Here is a 23,734-nt window from a genome sequence, read left to right as displayed (position 1 = left end):
TAAAACTCACTCCCCTAAAGTCAATTTAAACAGTGCCATACAGACGTTTCTGCTATATCATTTGCAAAACCCTTGAAGTAATAAAATGAGACCAGATCTTTCAAATGAAGTTCATCCAGAAGCAGATTCCAAGACCATTGTGCTGCAAAACATTTTTTTTTTTTACAAAGCCATAATTTTTGTCCAGGCCGGTTGAGTTTATTTTTAAAAAATAATTCAGTTGAAGCATGTTTGAAAACAATGTCTGACTTTCATTTGTTCATTTTCATATACTTTGTATTCATTATTACCTTTGTCAGATTCAAGTTGTTTCTGTGACCATTGTGGGCTTTTCTTTCATTAACCGAGGGATACCAACAATTTTGCCCACGTGTGTAACTTGTCGTGACTGAGCTGATCATACTCTGTCAAAGATGCATGACTCTCTTTGTTTTCAAGCAACTGCTCTGTCAGCCTGAACATTAAGTCTTTCTGCTAAATTCACATCCTAAGCAACAAAAAAAATTAAGTTCGATTGCATATTCTTCAGCGTAACAGTGCTTTCCGGGCTTCACCACAAAGTACTCACAAAGAATCTGTTATAGAAGGAGAGATAAATAAAGGTGCATTTTAAATATGGGAACAGAATGGGATCGTGTACTGCAGAAAGTCAAAGAAAAAGTAGCTTGCAAGACTGTTAAAAGCTCTGAGGATGACAGAGATGGATGGAATGAAAAAAAAGAGGCAAAGTGCAAAAATTCTAAATTGAAAGGGGATGCGGAAAACAGAAATAGATCAACAGGGCTTTTAATCCAAAAATAGATGTCGCCCTTCTCCGTTTTTCTTATCCTGAGTTACCTCGGCACATTTCCCACCTCATTCCCTGGCTGGATGTTTGGTGAGAGTGAAGAATAAGAGATGTGTGCAGCCTTCCATGTACTACACTCACACTCAGCAGTTTGTGCCTATGGACATAATCTGGTCCACAGACAGACCGATTATGTCCATTAGTGGGGCGTGCTGTCCAGGGCCAGGCAGAACAGCTGCAGCAACATCAAACTCTTCTATCACTGTTCTAATGAATCTGTTTGAGCCAGACCCAACTAATCAATATCTGAACCAGCTAATCAATTAAACCACTAATCAGTCACAGTCCTTAGCCTACCTTGTCTTCTTGAGGGATTGTTGTATGTACAGAGACACAGGGGCATTGGGGCACAAACCTGAGGACATAATTGCAGACATGGAGTCAGTCAGTTTGGTTGCTAAAGTTAGATGTGGCTTCCTTTGTGCAGCAGGAGCCTGATGCACTCAGCAATTTAATAAGACTTTGTCTGCATTTACACTGGAGGTACAGCTTGGAGATCAGACATAACATGAATACAGACAACAGTTTTAAGTGCTGAACGATGAGTCATAATTACATCACTTTTCTGTCCTGTTCTTGAGAATTTAATTGGTGAGAGAGATTTGCTCATCTAATGGAAGGATTTGTTGCTTTTTTCACTGTTTAACATCACTGAAAATAGATGCTCAGTTGTATGGAGGACACAAACAAACTTGTTTGTAGCTAAAAGAATTTTATACCAGTTACTATCGGCCTATTTTATATGTAAAAACATTTAAAATACCAGCCCTGTATATTGCTGGCTGGTACTACTGCAGTTCTGCTTGATGCATATAATTCTCTAATGTTTTCTGGTGGCAAATGCTTCTTTCAATAGAATCCTAAGTATTTTTCCCAAACTGTTGTTTACCGAACTGAGAACTTCCTAAGTGGCTCAGTATCACAAATCTGCATCAAGTGCAAAATATCAGAGCTGTGAAGTTAGTTCATTTCCTGCAAGGTTGAAGATGACTTATTTCCTCTTGATCCAAAATGATGAAGACATGTTTTTGTAACTAGCCAAATGAAGCCCTTCCAGTTCTTTATTTAATGGAGAACAATCACAAGCACAAGTACTTGTATCTTTTTCAGTACAAAAATGGGAATATTTCTAAAATCTGCACAACAAATCACAAAAGTTTTGTAATCACATCACTGTCCAAAACATGAACATCACAAGGGACTGCTTTGACTGTAATAAATAGTAGCTGATAATCAAGGTATTTTGTATGCAGGCTTTCTGTTAGATATTTATTGACTTTAGTTGTTTCACACAGGATACAGCCAGGTTTCGTAAGATGGTGGTAAGGTGCCTATGTCATAATACAAGCTGGTCATAAAAGAAACTGCTGGATGGAGGTTTTCTGGACTTAAAACACTTGTAAAGAACTAAGATTTTTATGTTTTTGGCCTCTTACTTGTAGCAAAATGAAATGTATTATTTTATGCTCAATTTTTTGTCTGGCATGATTTTTTTTCCCTCAATGTATCTTTTGACCTTTTTTTGTCCCACTTTAACTTTTTTCCACTTTGATGTCATAATGCTTTGATTGACTTCAGACAGTGAATAAGATTATATCTTCAGTAACTTGAACATTGCTACTGTCTTTGCTTTTGATCTGAGCTGGCAACAGTTTGTAGGCATAGATATCTGTAGGTGTTGTTTAGAGGACATAGTCAGGGGTCTCTGGAATGGTTTCAGAGTGGGAATAGAAAAAGAATAAGTCCTTTAGCAAGTGCAGATGTGATCAAAACCTTTTCACAGAGTCTACAACTGTTAAGAGAAATCCTTATTTCTGTTAGGGAGATAAAGACAAACAGTATTCTTTTAAGCTTTTATTCCATAAAAGCAGCATTTTTACTTCATAAGTAGATTTCAGTTTTTCTGTTGTAGTGCCAGATACTCAAAAAATATAATTTAGGAATCCTTGATCTAGCTAAAATTGCTTTGAAAAACATCTTGCTGCCAGATATTTATTAGATGTACAAAAAATATTTCCATGGATTAAATAATCTGCAGATTGGTCTGAAGGCTCTTTCTTCAAATTAGTTCAGTGTCAGAACTGAACTAATTTGTGGGTCTCAGAGGTCCATCAGGCGTGTAAAAGCACTGCCACAAGAATCACTGTACCAGAAGTGTACCAAAAGGACCACTTTTTACATAAACTCACTATTTATTTTTTCTTTGCTTTGCCCAAAATTATGTCTCATTGAACTGACCTATAACAGTGAATCATGGTTTAGTATTGTATTGTACCAAATGTATTGAATTATAGGTGTGTTGAGATGTAAGCTACCCAACTCTGCCAATGCTAATGTTTTATTCCATTAATCATTATTTCATCTTTCTGAATGGTAGTGTACAAGAGAGCCTTGCCCATTAAGCAATGGCTTTGGCCTTTAACTCACTGGTATATAGAAAACGATAGGACTGTGAGGTGGAAGCATAAACAGGAAGCAGTGAAATTTCAGATGGAATTTGATGGAGGCCGTTTAAATATCAGTGTCCCTTTATAGTTGAACTACATCATGACAATGCTCTCACAGGCCCTGTTCTGAGACACAGACAATGCAAGGGAGCAACATGAAGCCATTGATGGGATGGCTGAGGAGAAGAGCAAAAGACTGCAGTTATCCTGCAGCATTCTGGTTGAAGAAAAGTAAAAAGAAAGGAAACAACATGATTTAGTAATGACAGATTGCTGTGCTCGTTCCCCTCATACAGTCCCTTCTCCATCTGGTGTTTCACCCTGAGGTGGTGAAATGCTGAGTGCTCACTCACAGCTGAACAACATCATAGCCATTTTTGGTCAACACCTTTCCTTTTTTTTTTTTTAACCCCTCCAGGGGGTCTTTTTGTGGGCTCTAGTGTCCCTTATATGATAGTAGGCTGACAGGAAACGGGGAAGGAGAGGGGGGAAGACATGCGGCAAATGTCGTCGGGTCCGGGAGTCGAACCCGCGACAGCCGCGTCGAGGACTCAAGGCCTCCAAATACGGGTCGCGCTAACCACTACGCCACCATGGCATGCCTGATCAACACCTTTTCACTTCTACTTTTAGCTTGTAAAGTCTTGTGTTTCATTCCTTTCTGACTTTTTAGTGTCCTTCATTTACTCCTATGGGATCAGAGACTTCTATTTTCTTAATCTTCTTCTGTCATCATTTGAATAAAGTTACAGAAGTCTTCTGCACAACTTGAATTGATCATTAAGGTTATGATATAAATTGAACATCTCCATACAGTTTATGTTTTATTAGATGTCATGTCAGTTGTTTTTTGTGCTATATTGTTTGTTTTATTTTTTTATTTGCATTTGCTCAGCAATTTCGACAATTTTATTTGCTCTCCCCCTTCCATAATGTTTTGTTAAGAGACTAAGAAGTTGTACTGAAGAGCAAATTAATTACATTTTATCCCAAATCCACTTTTGAGTGCATCGATTTCAGAAGAAATAAATGCATCTGCCTGATAGGAATATGAATAGAGAGCTCTATAATCTAACTCAAAGGGAAGAAAAATTAAAAACACATGAGCTATTTGTTTTTGATAGCTATGAGAAGTGTGAAAACCTAGCAACATTTGGGATTGGGTGCAGAATGACAGGTGATAACTTGTACCTGTAAGTGCAAGTTACCTGTAAGTGCATGAAAGACTGAGCCATGCATTTTGGCTTTATGTGTATGTGAGGAAATAAGCTGGTGGGTCATGATGATGACTGACATGGTAAATGGGAAAGGTCAACTGGTGCTAGTGTTTGGTACAGGTAGACAGACAGCCGGAAGTTGTTACCTTCCCAGAGTTTGCATATATACAGAGGGAGAATTCTGAGTCCACGGCAGGATTTGGCTTCAATGGAGAGGAGGGTTAAAGAACAGAACTGTTAAAGAACAGAAATTCCCTGGATTGATAGTAAAAATCTTCTGCTGAAACCTCAAAAAGTTCTCCAGGGATGCTTGGACAGAGGTTACCAGGGGACAGGAGGTTACCAGGGGTCACCAAACTTTTTGAGACTGGGAGCTACTTCACTGGTACAGAGTAACATGAAGGGCTACTTGTTTAATACAGACATACATTTTCTTGGCTCAGCCTTTATAACAATAGTACATATACAGTACGTATGTATATGATTACATACTGCCTGATCATATTAATGTTAGGGACTACTGACAATAGTTATAATAATTTACCATGCAACTATGGTTAATTGCTATTATGTGATCAGAAGTTCTTAGTTCAGAGTTTTAAGTTTGATTCCCTTTTGGAGCTTTTCTGTGTGATTCTAAATTGCCCACAAGTCACTGAGAGTATGGATTGTTGCAGCTGCAGCTGTATGCACTGTAAGATTTTCCTTAAAATAAAAGAAAAGAAAGGTTATTGTATTTTTTATTATCCAACCGTCTTTACTATTTACAAAATTGTAGAGGGAAGAAAAAGTTATTTTGTGCCAAAACATCTTGTATGTAGCGCACATCAGTGTGAGTCTGTGGGTGTCAAAGGACACGCGAAAGCCTAAATCTGATTGGTCAATTTGCTTTTTCTGTGAGCTAAAAATGCTGAGTGGAGTTTGAACCTCCTGTGGTTCAAAAAAAGCCTGAGCTTTTTTTTTAGCTTTTTTTGTGGTTTCGCAAACTTAAAAGATGACGGGTCACCTATTGGCTGACACCAGCAGATGTCGGGGAAAAAAATGTCCGACAGATCGGAAGGTACGTACAAAACTATCACTGCACCTGACCTGCAAGAGCACAACCACCTCTCCAACGCTCATCATGTGCGCGTCGCACAAAAGCACCACAAACCTAAACCACTAAAGCAGCGCACCCTTTTTTTGTGTGTTTTTTTTACACAAATTATGCTAAATAATAAAGACATGAAAGCGAAGCCTACCCATGAGATCCACGGAAAGAGGAGGATGTTGATTCCCAGGTTCAGGTGGTGTCAGACGTCCAAAGGAGGAGAAGGTGAAGCAACAATGTTTGCTTAATTTTTACTATTTTGGGGAACGTTTCGACTAGATTAAATTGTTTAACCCACAGTCTTAGCGCGACGCTCGGGAAGAGCGGCAGATGTCAGCTAACGGGAGACCCATCAGCTCTCCAGTTCGGGAAACATCAAAGAAGCTCATAAACAGGCGACCTGCCAGAACCGACGCTGTAAAGCTCAACTGGCTCCAAACCGCTCTTAGAACTACGGGAGGTTCAAACTCTGCTCATTTATTTTTAGCTTACAGAAAAAGCGCCAAGCCGCCAAATAAACAAAAGCAAACCAATGGCCAATAAGATTTAAACTTTGGCGTGCCCTTTGACCCCCACAGACTCAGACGTGCGCTACGTACAAGATGGTTTGGCACATAAGATCTTTTTTTTTTTCTCCACAAATTTTGTTAATTGTAAAGAGGGTTCAATAATAAAAATTTCAGAAATTATTCTTTTCTGTTTTTACTTCAAGGAAAATCTTAAGGTAGGCAGAGTGGGTGCAGCCGTACAGCTGCAGGCGCTGCTGCCCTCCGATAATATCCTGCAGGTGTCTGCGCATAGTTCTGAACTTTAACCATAGAAAAGAGTTTTATGCATAAAGCAATTTATTTTAAACATTTTTCATAATTTACTTTAAAAAAAATCTAAATGTAAACAAATGTTATTAATTCAATGTAAAAATATTACATTAAATAATTTCTTTGGCAGTGCTCCTTAATGACAATGGCTATTTTTAGAACTTGCTCCGCGGGCGACTGACAATGTCCCCTCGGGCGACAGGGTACCCCTGGGCACCGTTTTGGTGACCCCTGTGCTAGACTATTTTATTATTCAGCATTTTAACTGATGGCGCCATGCTTGTACATCACCTTGTTAGTAGAATATAATCTATTCTAATATCAGTGTAAATGTACCACGAGGGTGGTACCACCAACCCCTTTTAGGAATCCAATATGGCTGCCTTAAAACTTAGTGATAGCTACTCTGTAAAACATTGTAAGTCCTTTAACTTACAAATTAATATTCAAAAGCTACCTTAAACCCATGTGTAAGTCAACTTTCAAACATGAGTTAATTCATTATTGACAAGCTTATAGATAGTAAGGAATATTTATAACTACAGGTTCAACACTGGAAAACACAAACTTAATTCTGTTTTAAAACACTTTAAAAACACTCAAGTTGAGATTAAAAGTTAAAAAAGTGAGTTTTTACAGCGCACAGTTAAAAGAAGGTATATTTGCAATTCTGACAACTTGTGTTACAGAAACTCTTATTCACAGTACTAACTATACAATGCTTTGTTTATTGAACATGTGTGCAATACAAAAGTCAAAACAAAGCATTTCAATATGTTAGTATTGCCAAAAATATTCTAGTCATATCAATTAGTAAAACCCACTTCCATGTCATGGTTATGTGGCACCTTGGATGGTCTGTCACATAAAGTGACATAAAGTGCACTGAAATGGTCGCAGTGTGAAAATATGTAAAAATGTTAAATGAATGAATCACTTCACTATTCATGTCAAATTTAAAAAGCCACATACAATGCTGTCTACTAGTAAAGAAGCTAATTGAAGATACAATTTTAATATTTCATCTGTGAGGAATTGTCTTCTTCCATCTAAGGTCAAAACCTTATCCAGTTTGTCTGCATGCATGTGGATAGACAAGTCTCTAAATGTGGCAGTATTAGAAATTGGAGCATTGCATTTGTATAACTACTGGTGAGAATTTAAAATAAGTGTGTGAATGTGTACTTGTGTAGTTTAGAGCAAAGAAAAGGAACAAAGAGAAAGGATGATAAGATTGACAGGGTAAATTGGAATGGTTGGGGTTTTTCAGGTTGAACTTTGGGCTTAAAACAGCCATGGGAAAAAGAAAAGACTCAAACATGTTACTAAAAAAAGACACGCTTTTGCTGATGGAAATATGGCATTCGCTGCCAATGTGTATGGATGAGTAGAGCAAAGAGAAGCAGAGCAAAACAGCTCTTTAAAAAAAGGGAACAAATGTACATGTGTGTAGATGGGTGGGGAATGAAGCCCTGTGGGTGTGTTTGTGTATTTGACTGATTGTTGGGAAGGCATGAGTGACCTATAGCTGTAAACTCAAGGGTCAACATCTGCTCAGGTCAGGGGAGAATGGACATGACACATGCCACATTTACACACAGACAGAGGGAGACAGGTGGGGCATGAAAAAGGTGAATTGAAAAGAAGAACCCAACCACAGATAAACACCAAGTTGTGCAACATCAAACTCACAATGGCGAGCACACAGAGGACATGGTGACCTGCTTGTTGCATCTCTTTTGGGCGTCTGAATACACAACAGCAAATTTATGAATATAAATGGGACAAACACAGGCCCACACTAATATTTTCACATCACCTCGAACTGTATTTTAAACACAACACGTTAATAATGGATATTACGGTGACTCATCGCCTTTTATAGACGAGGCCTCCCACCTGGCTGCGGTTGTTCTGTTTCCTAAAACACATATAATTAGGAACACTGATTTAGACTGTAAATAATTCAAGGGTCTTCAAAAGCTTTTAAAGACAGTAAGAGACAGGAATATTAGTGGGAAATTGGATTCAGCTCCAAAAACATCTGATGTTTGTGTGTTGAGAGGACACACAAACACACACACGCACACCCTGCTCTGCCATCCCCTTGTTTCCTCTTTGTTTCTCTGCTCCTGTTTGGAACTCAGATGACTCAGAATAACACATCATTACAATGTAGTCACAAAACAGTCTGCTCTTCAGACCAAATCCTGCCTCTTCCTTTTTGTATTTGTCCTTTTAGACTCTCCTATATAACATTTATCAGTAATGCAACATGACAACACACATAATGCACCCAAGTTAGAAAAATATATCTGTTTGGTTTGAAGCAAAAAATCTTGAGCTATAACTAACCTTCTTTGCCAATATTATTACAAAGTATTTGTTAGTAATAATGGGAAAGTTTTAATAACTTTTTTTTTATTAGATTTTAAACTCAGACAATTTTATCCAATTCATCTGCACAATATTCTATAAACATTAGAATATTGTTTATAACATTTATTGTATAGTTCTAAATGTTAACAGGTAATAGCTCGACTGTGCTGAGGAAACATATTTGTCACGCATAGATTCTAAATTTCTCAAAATTTTGATTACCACTCCAAATAACTGAAATCAGGTTTCCTGATCATTTACATGATCAGTGGTTAAATCCACTGGCCTTCCGCTGCAAACACCCTGACAGAATACCACCTGTGCAATAAAATACTGCAATCCAGGGCTCCAAAATCAATGTCTGACATAAAAAATGTGCTTCTGGAATCTTCGTCAAAACGTTCTGTAACACACTCATAAACTTTGTGTAAATCCCTCCCAGAAGAGTTGAAACTGTTATAACTGCAAATGTTTGGATGACTTCATATTTAATCCTATGGATTAACGATGGGGAGTGGTGTGTGCATTACACAACATAATCAACCCAGAAGGTTCAGAAGTAAATTTCTGTACAAAAGCAAATATCTGAGATTTTCAGGAAAAAAGTTTAAGAATGATTTGGAGCTGTTGCTGATCAGGTAATCAATAAATTGTAATGATCAATATGAATGACATCCAACTTTTTAAAATGTTTGAATTATTAAAGATTATAGAACAACCATTCATTTGGTATTTAGGCTCCAACCTTATCACTTCATCTCCAAGTTGGCCAGCAAAAACATGTCTCCTAGCATGCCAGGGAATATACAGCCATGGAGGGCTACAGGGGTGGTGTGTAGAATGATGAGGGGCAGACTGGAGGAAGGCAACAGCACAAGTACACAGAATGCCTGTGCTGTACTGTTCTATGGAGTATGTGGAAGATCACCACAGCTCAGGTTGACTGCCTGAACTTGCCTACAGTTCTCGCATTATTTCCTTTGTAAGTAGGATGGGGTTGTAAAATGAAACAGATGAGTGTGGTACAGGACTGTCTGGAAAAATCAAGAAAACTATGGAATCAACTTTTATTTATGATGTAAATAAAAGCATCACATTTTTGCTGATGAGTTTATTTTCTATCCAGTTATCCATCCATCCATTTAATTGGTCTGTGCATTTATTTGTCCATCTGTCTATTTTTTCTGTTTATTTCAAGGACTTCAAAAAGGTAAAATGACATTTTTCTGTATTTATTCTATGGGTTTTTATATTTTCTATATATATTTTTGTCCATATCTTTCAAACATATCCAATCCAGATACATAGTTGGGCTCTAAATTTCTGTGTTTTGTAACATTTATTAAACTACCATTAGCTGTTGTTTTCAGATAATATTGTGCTGGTGTTTATGGGATAATATAAGACTGGGATATTGGTACATGTACTGCAGTTAACCAGTTATGGTTCAGATGCATTATAAATGGCTTTTCATTCTGCAGTGAGTTAATTTTAACTTATGAATGGGAAAACACATCCATATGATGTTGACACATCCGAGGGAAAAGACCCCACCCTCCAGCTGTACTACATTTAAAAATATATAATGTTTTAAAACTCCTAATAATAACTCTTATTGAGCATCTTTTGCTGTCAGAACTCATGTGGATGTTGTTAAGCTCTAAAGTACTTCTCACATTTTGCCTCCCACCCTTTGAGTCAATGACAAGGAAATGTAACCCTAAAAATTTTGTTTTTATGTTGTTTTTTTACAGTAGGGAGAAGTTTCATGTTTTGGTTATTGTCTTGAAATTATTCAAACAGAAGAGACAATAACTCTTGAATGGTTATTGTTAACTCTCTTTTTTTCCACAAACCAAGTTTCCACCTTTGCAGAGTTGAGTGAGACTTTGGCTGAACAGAGGTGTGAGGAGAAAGTATTCTGATAGCATAATAGTCAGTGTAGATCTTCTGCTAGTAGAATGTTGTTTCAATCTTTTCAAGAACTATAGCCTTGCCTTCTCCTAAGTTGTGACAAATACAGGAAGCAATACAAACACTGAAATATAAAAGGAAGGAGGAGAGAAGAGAATGAGGGACATTTTTGGTAGCTGTCAGTTGATGGATGCGCCAGTCTTCCTCTGGACTCCGTGATAACATAGCATCCTCACTTTTGCTCCGTCTGTTTTTCTCTGTCATCCATTTCTCTGCCATTTATTTTTTGTCTGTATTTATTTTTCCTGTTTCTCTCTGAAAGAGGCTTCTTATGCAGTTTTCCACTCAAGCTTTTAGATGTTTTTAAGGGTTTGATTTGTGAATGCTGGTCTAGGCTGTTTTTTCTTTTGCTTCTTTTTATGCTAAAAGTGTCTTCCTGCTATGCCCCGAGGAAATATTGCAAATTTAAATTATATTGCTCACAGTGTTCCTCTTTGTCCAGTAGTACTTTTCTCTAACATATATATTTTTTCCCATCTCATTCTCTCTGGCTGATGGACAGTTGGCAAGAAAAACCGTTGGTCAACAGGTAACAGACCATTTACATTTTCATTTACTCTCCTGCTTTCTGTCTCTGAATCATTTGATCTTTGTGTATCTAAACAGAAACAAATATTGCCATGACCCAAAGCATCCAGCAGAATGTCAGAGCTGAGCGACTATTAGCTAACAGCAAAAAAGAAAGTCACAATTGCAGCACAGGATGTGAGCTTTTTTTCACAAGATCCTTTAAACATTTTCTGGTGCCAAGTGAAAACAGACTCTTTGCAAAACTGTATGATATATGAAACATTTTGAAGTCTCTGAGCTACATGAACTTATTATAGTAACCAAACATCATATATTTTTAGAAAAAGAAAGAAGGAAAAAAACCTGATTTTTCTCCACAGGAGATATTTATTATTAAGTCTAATGCACCTCAAGTTATGTGATGTTTAAAATGCAAAAGAAGCACACAACTACACAGCTAGGGGGTGGAAAGTTAATTAATGCTGATAAATTCAATTTATTTTAATTATATTCATAGTGAAATGAAAGTTGTTCATAGTATGAGACCAATCTTAAAAATCGCGCCTACCACAATTTTTAGAACCCGTGGTAAAACTCCACAAAAATTCTGAAAATAAGATCATTCTTTTTTTTTGTGCTGGTTTTCCGAAAGCAATTTTGAGGCTTTTAAACATCTCTTCCATCGTGGTACCTTGAAACTGGAAACCGACCATATACCATATTAGCAATCAAATGTACCATTCTGCATGTTTTAGTTCTCTCCCTGGTTTAACGCACCTGGATCACATGATGGCTCGTTAGAAGGCCTAAGAAGAACATTAACAAGCTGAAAAGGTTGTTACTACCACCAGGGAGAGAACTAAAATGTGCAGGATGCCGGCCCTCACGGACCGATTTTGGGCACCCTGCTATAAACAAAACATGACTAAATATACTTCAGTTATCTTATGGGCGATTTCCATCAACAACAAATAAACTGATGAGAGTACATATGGATGCCCACAATACAATCTGTAATAGCAACAAAAAAAAATCAACAGCAAATGTTTCAAACCATTTCTATCCCACCAACCAAATTTTACATAAACAGACACAAAATACAAGGGATGTCTACTGACTTGTAGATCTGATTGAACACTGGTTGGGATTGATTAAATGTTTTTGTTAGGATTAAGTTTGGATGAGAGAGATCGGATAAAAAAGTCAAACTTTTCAAAGTTTCTTAAATATCAATAAAAAACATAGATTTGGATTTCAAATTTTTGGAAATGCTTATGAATGATGGTCTCAATACCTTCCTTCACACTGTTATTTTTTTTTCACATTCTTTCCAAAAGTACAGAAAAAAGTTAAATAATATGCTGTTACTAGGTTAGGGTAACCCTAACCCTTCATGAAAGTGTAGTTATTAGTACAGATACAGGTTACAATTTCTAATTATTACATTGTATATGTTTTTAGGCTTATATGATGTAGGGAATGGTGTTCAATTACCTGTGGGACTCTCTCAAGCTGCTTTCGGGGATTTAAATCTCTGCTTGACAAATGTTGTATCTGATCATCATTTAAATCATTCCTGGATTCTGGAAAGTATTTGATGTTTTTAAATCTGACAGAATCAAACCAAAAAGTAAAAATGTGTTCAAGCCTAGGTCTGATTCATTCTTTCAAACCACAAATATCTTTGCTTTTTTGAATTATTTCGAATAATAAACAGAGAATATGATAGCGACATTCAACCCATTACTTGGCTTTTCTCACTTTTTACGAAATCAAGCCATGTTAAAACTGGGCAGCAATGACTCCTACTTCACCTCAATAGAAAAAACGCTAGACATTTCCTGCAGGGTTTTCAGGGGCCAAGGTAGGCCTTTTGAAGTGTGAAATTTGAACAGAAGCTGAAATTGTATCAGCAGCAGGTGAGAACGTAGCCTCCAGGTGTTAAGACAGCGAACCAAGCACTGAGAGTTTAAGTACTCTGCAAAATAAAAAAAGGTCTATAGGATATATTGTGCTCTGCAGTTAGAACCATGAGAGTGTGGTAGCAGACTCAATCTGATTGTCTTGGCTCATACGGGTCACATTATTCTTCTGCATCATCCTAACTCCTGGCTAATAAAAGTGTCACAGGAAAGTCTTTCACTCACAGAAGCAGTTAAAAAAAAGAACAATGTACAGTCCCCTCCACACAGTTATTGACACGCCTGGTAAAATGTATCAAAGGCTTGGAAATAATTTCACCTTTTATTGCAGAAACATAATCTTTTGTTAAGCATTTTTTGAAAATCTCAACCATTAATTTGAGTGCATTTATACAGTGGGGAAAATAAAACATGAAAAAATAATTGTCTTAGCAGAATCAAAGGTGCCACATTTATTAGGAAACCAAAAATCTATTTAAAATAAAACTACTAAAATGAATGATTTTTTTTTAAAACTTAGTCTTTACTTTACCTGATGAGGAATGTCAAAGAGAAGAAGGATTGTGATGCCAGTATTAGGGTATACGGAAGTTGTAAAATGTCATGGTTTCAGAATAACAAAATTTTCCGTCATGCTTTCTTTGGTTTATACTCCTATAAATAAGAAACTAAATAAAGTGCCAGAAAGACCAGGACGCTGGGCGCGAGGCAGTGCTATCCCATTGACGTCACACGCAATTACTTATAAATTTTGATGCCTGCTTGTGAACCTCCAAATTTATGTAAATTTCTGTAACTAGGGCAGTTCACCAGAGGTGATGTGTTCCTGCTCCACCACAGAGCTACACGTGACACCGGAAAGTAGAATTTTAATGTAAAATTGTATTGTGATATTTATTGAAACCTTTGAACAAAGTAAAAATATATAAGGATATTTTTTTATCCATATTTCCCAGCTCTATGTATACCACACTGTGAAACTTAAATTCCAATTCCAGCATGCGGTTTTCTGGTAATCTGTGAAACCTACAGGTACTTTAACACAACTGTTGTATCAGTGTTTTAATGTTAATATTTTGTACAATGCTATAAAATGTGCATACAAATGTAGAAATTGAAATCTGTGATAATAAACGTGTAAGGCACTTTTCACTAATGTGAAAAGCAAATGGGCTAAACTAAACACATCTAAGCATCAGCTTTTATTTTTTTTACCTGCTGTGTCAAATGGAAGACAGGTAAGCAACAAGCAGACATACATTGTGTTCCAAATTGTAATGCAAATTAGATTTAAGTGTCAAAAGATTCAATTTTTTGTTGTGCTGTTAAATTCATAGATGGTATTGTGTGTCAGGGCTCTTTGAATCACTATAATTCATTTCAGAGAGCTGGGTTGATTAGTTTGTCTGGTGAGCTCAATTAAAGGAAATCTACTTAAGTCGGATGTTCCACATTATTAAGCAGACCACAGGTTTTAAGCAATATGGAAAGAGAAAGGATCTCTCTGCTGATGAAAATCATCAGATAGTGTAGTGCCATATGACAAGGTATTATCATAACATTATTCGTTAACATTAGATAGTTAACGAAAACTGAAGCGTTATCGTACTGTGATCGTACTGTGGCTGATTCAAAACAAAGATGGGTTTATACAGATAAAGGCTTAATGAGGAAGGTTTCTGTTAAACAAATTCATCGGATTAAGAGAGCAGCAATGCCCTTAAAAAGCAGCAAACAGCTATTTGAAGCTCCTGGTGGATCCAGAATCTCAAGGTGGAGGATCCTCCAGAGTATTGCGGTGCATGAACCTACTATTGGGCCCCCTAACCAGTGCTCACAAGCAGAAATGGTCACAGTGGGCCCAGCCGTACATGAAGATTAATTTTCAAACAGACTTGTTCACTGATGACTGCTGTGCAACTCTGGTCCCATGGTCCAGATGGACACAGTAATGGATTGGTGGTGGATGGCCACCACATCTCAACATAGCTGTGATGTCAGCAAGGAGGTGGTGGAGTCATTTTTTGGGCTGAAATCATGGGGAGAGAATCTTTGGTCGGCCCCTTCAGAGTCCCTGAAGGTGTGAAAATGATCTCAGCAAAGTATATGGACTTTCTGACGGATCACTTTCTTTCATGGTTCAAAAAGGAGAGCTGTAACTTCCGTAGCAAAATCATCTTCATGCATGACATTGCACCGTCTTTTGCTGCAAGGAATACCGCTGTGTCATTGGCTGCTACGGGCATAAAAGGGGAGAAACTCATGGTGTGGTCACCATCCTCCTCTGACCTCTGACCTCAACCCTATTGAGAACCTTTGGAGTTTCCTCAAGCAGAAGATCTGAGGGTGGAATGCAGTTCATATCAAACCAGCAGCTCTGGGAAGGTTTTCTGACATCCTGCAAAGAAATTCAAGCAGAAACTTTCCACAAACTCACAAGTTCAATGGATGCAAGAATTGTGCTGTGATATCAAAGAAGGTCCTATGGTAACATGGAACTTGGTCTGTTAAGATGTTTTTGATTGAAACAGCTTTTGATTTTAGTACATGTGACCACTTAATGCTGCACATTCAAAGAATGACCGTTTGCAGTTCTTTATAATCCATAAAATGTTTAGAAAATCTGATGTGCATAATAATTTGGAACATTTTGCATTTTGAGTTTTTTATTTTTGAAAAAAATACTGTTCTCATGGGGAGCTTTGTTCAGTAAAATTTGATTTATACTGTAATAGTTCATGACTTGAAAATTATACTGACCATCATTTGCATTGACCATTTAAGAAAATCTGAGAAAATATCACTTGCATAATCATTTGGAACACAGTGTACATGCTGTTGCCCCACTGTAGTGCTGCTAAAATGCCGCCTCATTGTGTTAGTTTGGGTTTTGTTCAGCACCTTAAAAACTCGCTAAATAATAAAGTGATAATTGAGCCTCATGGAGGTATTAACTCCTGCTCTGTCTCACCATACCTGCTACATTTTTTTTCCAACTACTTCCTGTTCCTCACACAACTTGTATAAATCGACAATAGGTTTCTGACTTGGCAGCTGAAGGAAATGATACACCTTTCTCCATCCTCTCTCTGTATTTCTGGTTGCCTGTGTCTGCCTCCCTTAGGGCTTGGATCTGCAACTCTGTGCCGTGTGGCATTGTTTTAGAGAGCTGCAGGTCTTGGCTTGTGATTTTTTAAATATATTTTTTTATTTTCATTCTGAGGCAAGGGTTCTCTGACGATGACACTTAGCTGTCAGCATGCAGCATTAATGAGCACCATGACATGCAAAGAGACACTCACCTCATTTCTTGAGCTCCTGCAGTATCCTCTGGAGAGATCAGCAAAGAATCACTTTTTCCTCTCCATTTATTTTTTGTGTACAAAGCAAAAACTACTCTGTAAAATATGAATTTTTTACATCTGGTTTTCAGATTGTTTTAATCGGTCACTTTTTTATTCTTTTTTGCCTTTCATTCTCCTTTCATTTAAACTTTGTTTGCTATATATGTGGTGTCAGTGTGATATGTGTTAGCTGGTTGTGAATCCTGCAGACACATATCTGACAACTCTATTAATACACAGTCAGCTAACACCAGCCTTCTCCTGCTTGCATTTGTATGTGTGCGTGCGTGCGCGGGTTTGTAGGTGTGTGTATGTGCAGACAGATGCGTGTGCTGGCATGTGTGGGCGTGTGCGTGCGCATGTGAGCTCAGCCCTCAGCCAATCCCTCTGCTCTCAAGGTCTCTGCAGAGATTTGTCTAAAAGGCTTAAAACACACAGATCTCCAGTCACAGAAAGATCATACACACACTCAGGCGCCTTCTCTCTGACACTATTGGGAGTTGACTGACAGATTTAATAGGCGAACAAGCTGTAATCTGAGAGAATCCATTCAACGATGGATTACACTCTAATCTCTGGATGGAATAGCCTTTCATCTCGTCCTGTCTCTGAGTTCATCTCTATATATTCTGTCCTAAAACTCCACCTCTCATTTTTCATTCATTTTCTCTGCTTTATTGTACAGTTTTTCAGATACAGAATTCCACACACCCTTACACAGCTGTGTCAGTGTGTTGCTGTCAATCAGCAATGATTGCACTGATGAGAGAGCATTGTAATGTCGCAGGGCTTTGCAGCCTCTTTTGTGTTGAATTTTTAACCACAACTAAGAACAAGGACATGCAGTTACAAAATGCTTAAAGGTTGTTTTTTCCTTCCCGTCATCACTTGTTAGTTTATTTTAACTGCTCACTCTTTCTTTAAAAACCTTTTCTAAAGTTAAAACTTCACACAAGTTTTCCAGTATGATAACCTGAGGGCTCTAAATAAAAATGTACAGATGAGCCTAAATATATTGATACCCCTGCAGAGTTTGATGTAAAATTGTTTTCCTACAATCAACAGAAAATGAAGCAGGCATTTCTAAACACATAATAAACAAAGTGAAAGAACTATCATTTTTTAAATCTCTTATTTGCATTTCACTTAAAAATGCCAGTTAGACATGGTCTCTATCTTCAGAAAATCATGGGAATCTAATTAGCATTAGATCCATGTTTTTGTTTCCCAGTGCATTTTGAAAAATCATGCTGGTGAAAAAGATGATTTTAAACCTAAATCTTCCAGGGATAAGAACAAATGTGTGCTTAATGATAACACAATGTAATCACATTCATTTAATAGAGAAAATCAGTAATTCTTCAAACTTTTAAAAATAATCTGCTTGCTAATGAAAACATGTAAAAAAAAAAAGTACTTACAAGGAGAAAATTAGTTGTGGCTACCAATATATAATGCATATATTGTTCAGATTGAAACACCTTTTTACAGTTTGAAAACAGCATCAGCTATGGAGAGTTTCCACTTATTGCTTGTATACTCAATATTTTACTCACTAATTGCATAAATGAAAAGGGGTAACACTCCTGTAGTTGCACACGATGACTTTAATTTTACTTTTGGATTTTTCATGATGTGAAATATTTCCAAACAGCTAAGGTTTATTTTCCTTAAAGTGAAGGCAATGACTTGGAGACTTCTTTTTTTTCTCTGAAGAGTTTTTGCGGCGCTAGTGGCTCGTATTTTTTCTACAGTAGGCAGACAGGAAGGAGGGTGAGGAGAGGGGGGAAGACATGCGGTAAAGGTTGTCAGGACCAGGAGTCGAACCCGCGACGTCGACTAAGGCCTCCAAACGTGGGGCGTGCTAACCCCCTGCGCCACCACAGCACACCCCAACTTGGAGACTTCTTTCAGCCAGCTTCATGTCAGTGCCCAGGAAGAAGCAAGACAGGGGCAGTGCTGCGTCATCCTACTTCAAAAACATTTACAGTAGAATAGAATAGAAACAGTTTTCATTCTCCCACAAAGGGAAAATTCAGGTATTATTTGACTTTTTTTCCACTGCTGGTTAAAACTAGTCTGATTTCCTTTCATTCCACTTGATTATCATTTTACTTTTGTACTCCATATGGGATTTCTCCCATTGAGCTTGATTTCTCAGGAGGGATTTCACCCTGACCAGTCAGCAAACAGGAGAAGTTGTAAACAATAATGCAGATTTTCTGTACTGTTTTAGGGTTATAATTTGGCAACAGCAAGTTGATGAATCCATTCAGTCAGTTAGCCAACCTTCAGAATATTGAGTAATTAAATTCAGCACAAAGGAACTACTTAATACTAATACTACTTATTGCTGGAAAGAAATATATCATGGCCCTACTCCTACTCTTACAGTCAATGAAATTTCCTGTAAGCTTCATCAAGAACTGCATTACAACCATAACAGCCAAATATAAGAGGTAAAATCAGATCCAATTGTTTAAAACTTCAACAGAGTCCACTCCTCCAGCAATCAATCATTTCTCAATGGCTGAGGGTCCAGAACGTCTGTATGAAGCAGAGTGTAGAACAGGATGTATCTTGAATAGGGCTTCTACTTCTGGGCTGTCTTTGAAGAATCTTTCTTCAAAGACAAAATGTATGTAGACATTTGGTAGCAACCACTCAGAAAACATTCAATAACAAACTTATCACCCTCTTCTATTTTATTCCTGGTAAAATTGAAAAAATAAACTAAAATAAAAAAATGATCTCAGTTAAAACAACTACTCAGAAATGGCAAGGTGATGAGAGAGAAGACTGGAAAGGAGATAGGCAGTTGGGAAGGAGATATCCAGACAAACTAAACTGATAGATTTCCCCTGAGAAAGAATATGTTAGACACAGTGATAGGGGGAGAAAAGAGTGCAGATCATACAGCCGTATGGCATTTTACTTTTGCCTCTATTTCTACCAACATGTCTGTCACTACGGGAGGAAGACCATCTGCACAATTGTTTCTCACTTTCTCCCCATCTTCATGCCCACCCTACTATATCTTCCTGATATGATCTATCTTCTTCCCCCAAGACGTTACTTTTTGTCCCATTAGTGTTTCTGCTATGTGAATTTGTCCATGTTCTCCTCTCAGACACATGGTTTTATAGTTAATAGGTTGGGTTCATGTCCCCCTACACTCATTATCTGCTACTGTTGCTGCCATTAGGACTGCACTGATGGTTAGTAGTTGCTGTCTGACCTCTGCTTCCCACACTGGACAGCTAATGGACATGTTGTACTTTTTCTCCATACTTCCAACTCTGTCTGTCCATCATGCTTGTGCCTCTTCAGGTCTTCCACCCACTCTCGCTGCTTGTCTCTTCTACTTCAAAAACAAACTTTTAAAATTGATGTCAGCCTATCTGTGCGGCATTACATTGTACATAAATTCTCCACCAACATGTGTGAAATGTTTAGAACAGCACTGAAACACAATTGATTTTGATTTTAATTCACATGTGCAACCTAACTGGTCACTCAGGAGGCCTGTCTCATGAAAACGACTGTTCAACCCTTTCTACAATGGAAACCAGTGCTGTGGATTTACCCAGATATCTGTAAAAAATATTTGGCTATTTAAAATTTTGAACTAAATTTCTCAAAATAAACACATGATTTTTTACATTTATTTTTTGTATTAATAATAGTCTTTTCAGGCTGCACGGTGGCGCAGTTGGTAGCACTGTTGCCTTGCAGCAAGAAGGTCTTAGGTTCGATTTCCGGCCCAGGATCTTAATGCATGGAGTTTGCATGTTCTCCCTGTGCATGTGTGGATTCTCTCTGGGTACTCCTACTTCCTCCCATACTCCAAAAATATGACTGTTAGGTTAATTGGTCTCTCTAAATTCTCCCTAGGTGTGTGTGCATGGTTGTGTGTCCTGTCTGTTTCTGTGTTGCCCTGCGACAGACTGACGACCTGTCCAGGTTGTACTCCGCCTCTCGCCCGAAATATTTGCTGGAGATAGGCACCAACACTCTTCTCGACCTCACTAGGGACAAGGGTGTACAGAAAATGGATGGATGGATGGATAATAGTCTTTTCAAAAAGTTGGTCAACCTCAAAGTGTGAAATTGCAGTTAGCTTGTTTATTGCATTAGCACATCAAATACCCATTCTGCTTTGCTACTCAGCTCTCACATATATCGCTCATGCAAAATTACCTTTGAAATTACTCTTATTACTCTTAACTGGTTCATCTGGAGCATTTTTTTTTTTTACCTAGACGAAGTCTTGTCTCATCTGTTTGTGGGGTTGAAGACCAGTCAGCGAACCCATTGATCTCACTTCTTGATTCAATTCCTTATTGATTTTCCATCTATTTTTGTGTTATTTTTCTTATATTTCTTGTTAATGATTCAATTTCTGGAAATAAGTAGCAGCATCACTGAATGTAGGTGTCAAGACAGTAGTCAGCAAATGGTTGCATGTCACGTCGTGTGCTACTGGCTGCCTGTCTTCTATTACCAGCTTGTCTTATTACTGAACAGAGACACGACTTCTTTTTGCTTTATCTCTGATTAAGAAAAGGAGAAAGAAAGAGAGAATGTGAAAGAGGAATAAAGAGCAGAGTCAATTACCACCTCTTCCTCCTTCCCTTCAAAGAAATATCAAAGCTGATCCCCTACCTTCCAGCACCCACCCTCATCTTTCCTTCTACTCAACCCCCATCCCTCTGTCTCCATCAGAGCTAGTCTGGTAATTTGCAGTTACTACCCTCTCTTTTGGAAATCTACATATTCATCAGGAAGCTATCCTTAATCCGAACGGCAGTGTTTGGGTTTATCTAATTACCTTTTCAATGGCTTTAGAAAGTTTACTGGGAAAATGTTGAACATTTTAAGCTAAATATTTCTAGAAAACTTTTTTTTCTAATGAAAGGCCATTCCAGCCATAAATCACACGCACTATTCACCTCCACACATCCTTCAAACCATAAATCTTTCTCCACATAAAGCACTGTTCTTGTTTTTGTGAAGACTATCATGGTAACTCTCCCACACACACGCACACACCCCGCCATGCAATCTCCAGGAAGTCAGATAGCAGGTTGCAGAGAATTAGACTGTGCACACAAAGGAGGAGTCATTTTTGAGAGAACAGTTTGAAAGCATGAGAAAATGTTGCCTTGGTTTCAGCTTTTCAGCCACAAAGACTCTCATTTCTATCACGTTGTATTTTGCAGGGACCCAGGAGTTAATGTCCTAATTAGAACATGTGGAAATTTGAATGCACACCGACCACTTTAATGTCATAGTGTGGATTTAATTTGCACTTCCATTCCTAGAGTAATTATTTCTGCAGATGTCAATCTAATGTAAAAGGTATAAAGAGCAAATACTGGTCCAAAGGCACTTCCTCAGGTGTTTTTTGGAGCTCCCTATGGGACGTAAGGCGCCATAAGGACATTTATGTTTAGCCACAAACTGCTGCATGACACATTAGAAAAGTATTTGTCCCTTACTGATTTCTTTACTATTACTCTTTTGTCTGATGCTTCAGTGTTTCAGATCATCAAACAAATATTCATCAACATCAAAGATGGCCTGAATAACAAAGGAAAAGTTTTTAAATTACAATACATCTTATTACAGGGAAATATTATTCAAACCAACTTGTCCCCTTTGTAAAAATCGATTGCCCTTTAAACCTCATAACAGATTTTAACTGGTTTTAATACATTGTATTCACTTTTGTATGTCACTGTGAGCAGCTTTGAGCCACTCTTCTTTGTAGAATGGTTTTAATTCAGCCACCTAAGAGGACTTTCAGTGTGAAAGACCCGTTTAAAATAATGCTGCAGCATCTCAATTGAATTTAATTCTGGACTTTGACTGGATCACATGATTCAAGGTAAACTTGCTAATGTGAATCATATCATTGCCTTGATTCATATAATGATCTTAAGTTCACAGACTGATACCAGGACATTTTTCCAATGTAATACAGGACATGTACAGTACTTAAGCAATAGAAAACTTTTCAGCACACAACACACACAGCTTTGCTCATTTTGATGTGTTTGCATAAGCTGGTGTCGCCCTTCAACATCACACTGCTCTGTACAGAGAGCCATTTCAAAATAAACACTGACAATGAAGTTCCCAACAGTTTTGGTGTATTACATAGGAAACAAGAGGGCTATTAAGAGTGATAATCTATGCCTATTGTTAGTAATGCATTAATGGATTCTCGTAAAGTGTTTAATTCTTAAAACCTTGTAGGTCTATAGACATGCACTGAATTCATCCAATATGGCATCTAGACAAAGTGTATTAACAGTTTTGACCTTTTTAAAAGCGATCTAAGAGATAGTTAGAAGCCTGCTCCGAGTAGCATATTAGTGTTACTGTCCACTAAAGCAATTACACATTATCTTTTGGGCCATTTAATGGCAGCATTCATCCTTTTTGGAGTCTTTACGTTATTCTGATTCAGAAGAAACTGGCCTCAGCACCAGAAATCATAAAATCTCATTCATTTTGTTAAGAAAATTAAAAATGTTTGCAAAGCAGTTATGCTTTCCACTGCTATTATCAGCAACCTAACAGCTGATGATTAGAATAATTTAATAAAAGATATTTTAGGTAAAATGTGAATCCTAAATGTACGCTTTTATATATTTAAGCTTGTACTAAGTAATAATCGCTGATTTAATAAAAGTACAATGCTGTACACACCCTACAGTTGTGCAAGTCAAACAATGTAGCTGGAATCTATGTTTGAAATTGTGCTGCTAGGGGTTCCAGCATGATTTATGGGCTCGACATTCACATTTTTTTGTGGTCCTGTTGCAGATCCTGGGTCAGAGCTTGTAGCTCCAGATATTGTGATTGGACCTAAAAACACAACAGTTGTTTTGGGGAAGGAGGCTACGCTGGAGTGCATTGCCAATGCCAGGTAAATTTATTTTGTGTTCATTCATACCTGTGCTCACAAGTGTGAAAAAGTCCAATTTTACCAGGGAATTCCGTTTTCCTCCATTAAAATTAGAGGTCTCTATATAATCTTGTAGCTCTATACAGGTAGAGTACACAAACACAGTGCTGAAAAACTCTTTTCAGAGGACATCACAAAGACTTAAATGCATGTTTCTTCAAGCTCTAATTGTAAATTTAAATGTAAAGGTTTTCACTCTGTAAAATTGCT

At 37.6% G+C, this 23,734-nt stretch overlaps 1 protein-coding gene across 1 annotated transcript in view; it reads left to right on the top strand.

Annotated features, from left to right (window-relative positions):
* LOC102237391 (protein sidekick-1) overlaps positions 1-23,734 on the top strand; it is a 487,074-nt gene that overhangs the window by 345,059 nt on the left and 118,281 nt on the right. The window contains exon 6 of the mRNA XM_023333436.1: positions 23,383-23,485. Within this exon, the coding sequence (XP_023189204.1) occupies positions 23,383-23,485 (103 nt within the window). The remainder of the gene's footprint in view (positions 1-23,382; positions 23,486-23,734) is intronic.

The sequence above is a fragment of the Xiphophorus maculatus genome, chromosome 5, assembly GCF_002775205.1.
Source record: "Xiphophorus maculatus strain JP 163 A chromosome 5, X_maculatus-5.0-male, whole genome shotgun sequence".
In the NCBI taxonomy this organism is placed as follows: domain Eukaryota; kingdom Metazoa; phylum Chordata; class Actinopteri; order Cyprinodontiformes; family Poeciliidae; genus Xiphophorus; species Xiphophorus maculatus.
This window is presented reverse-complemented; position numbering and strand designations above follow the sequence as displayed.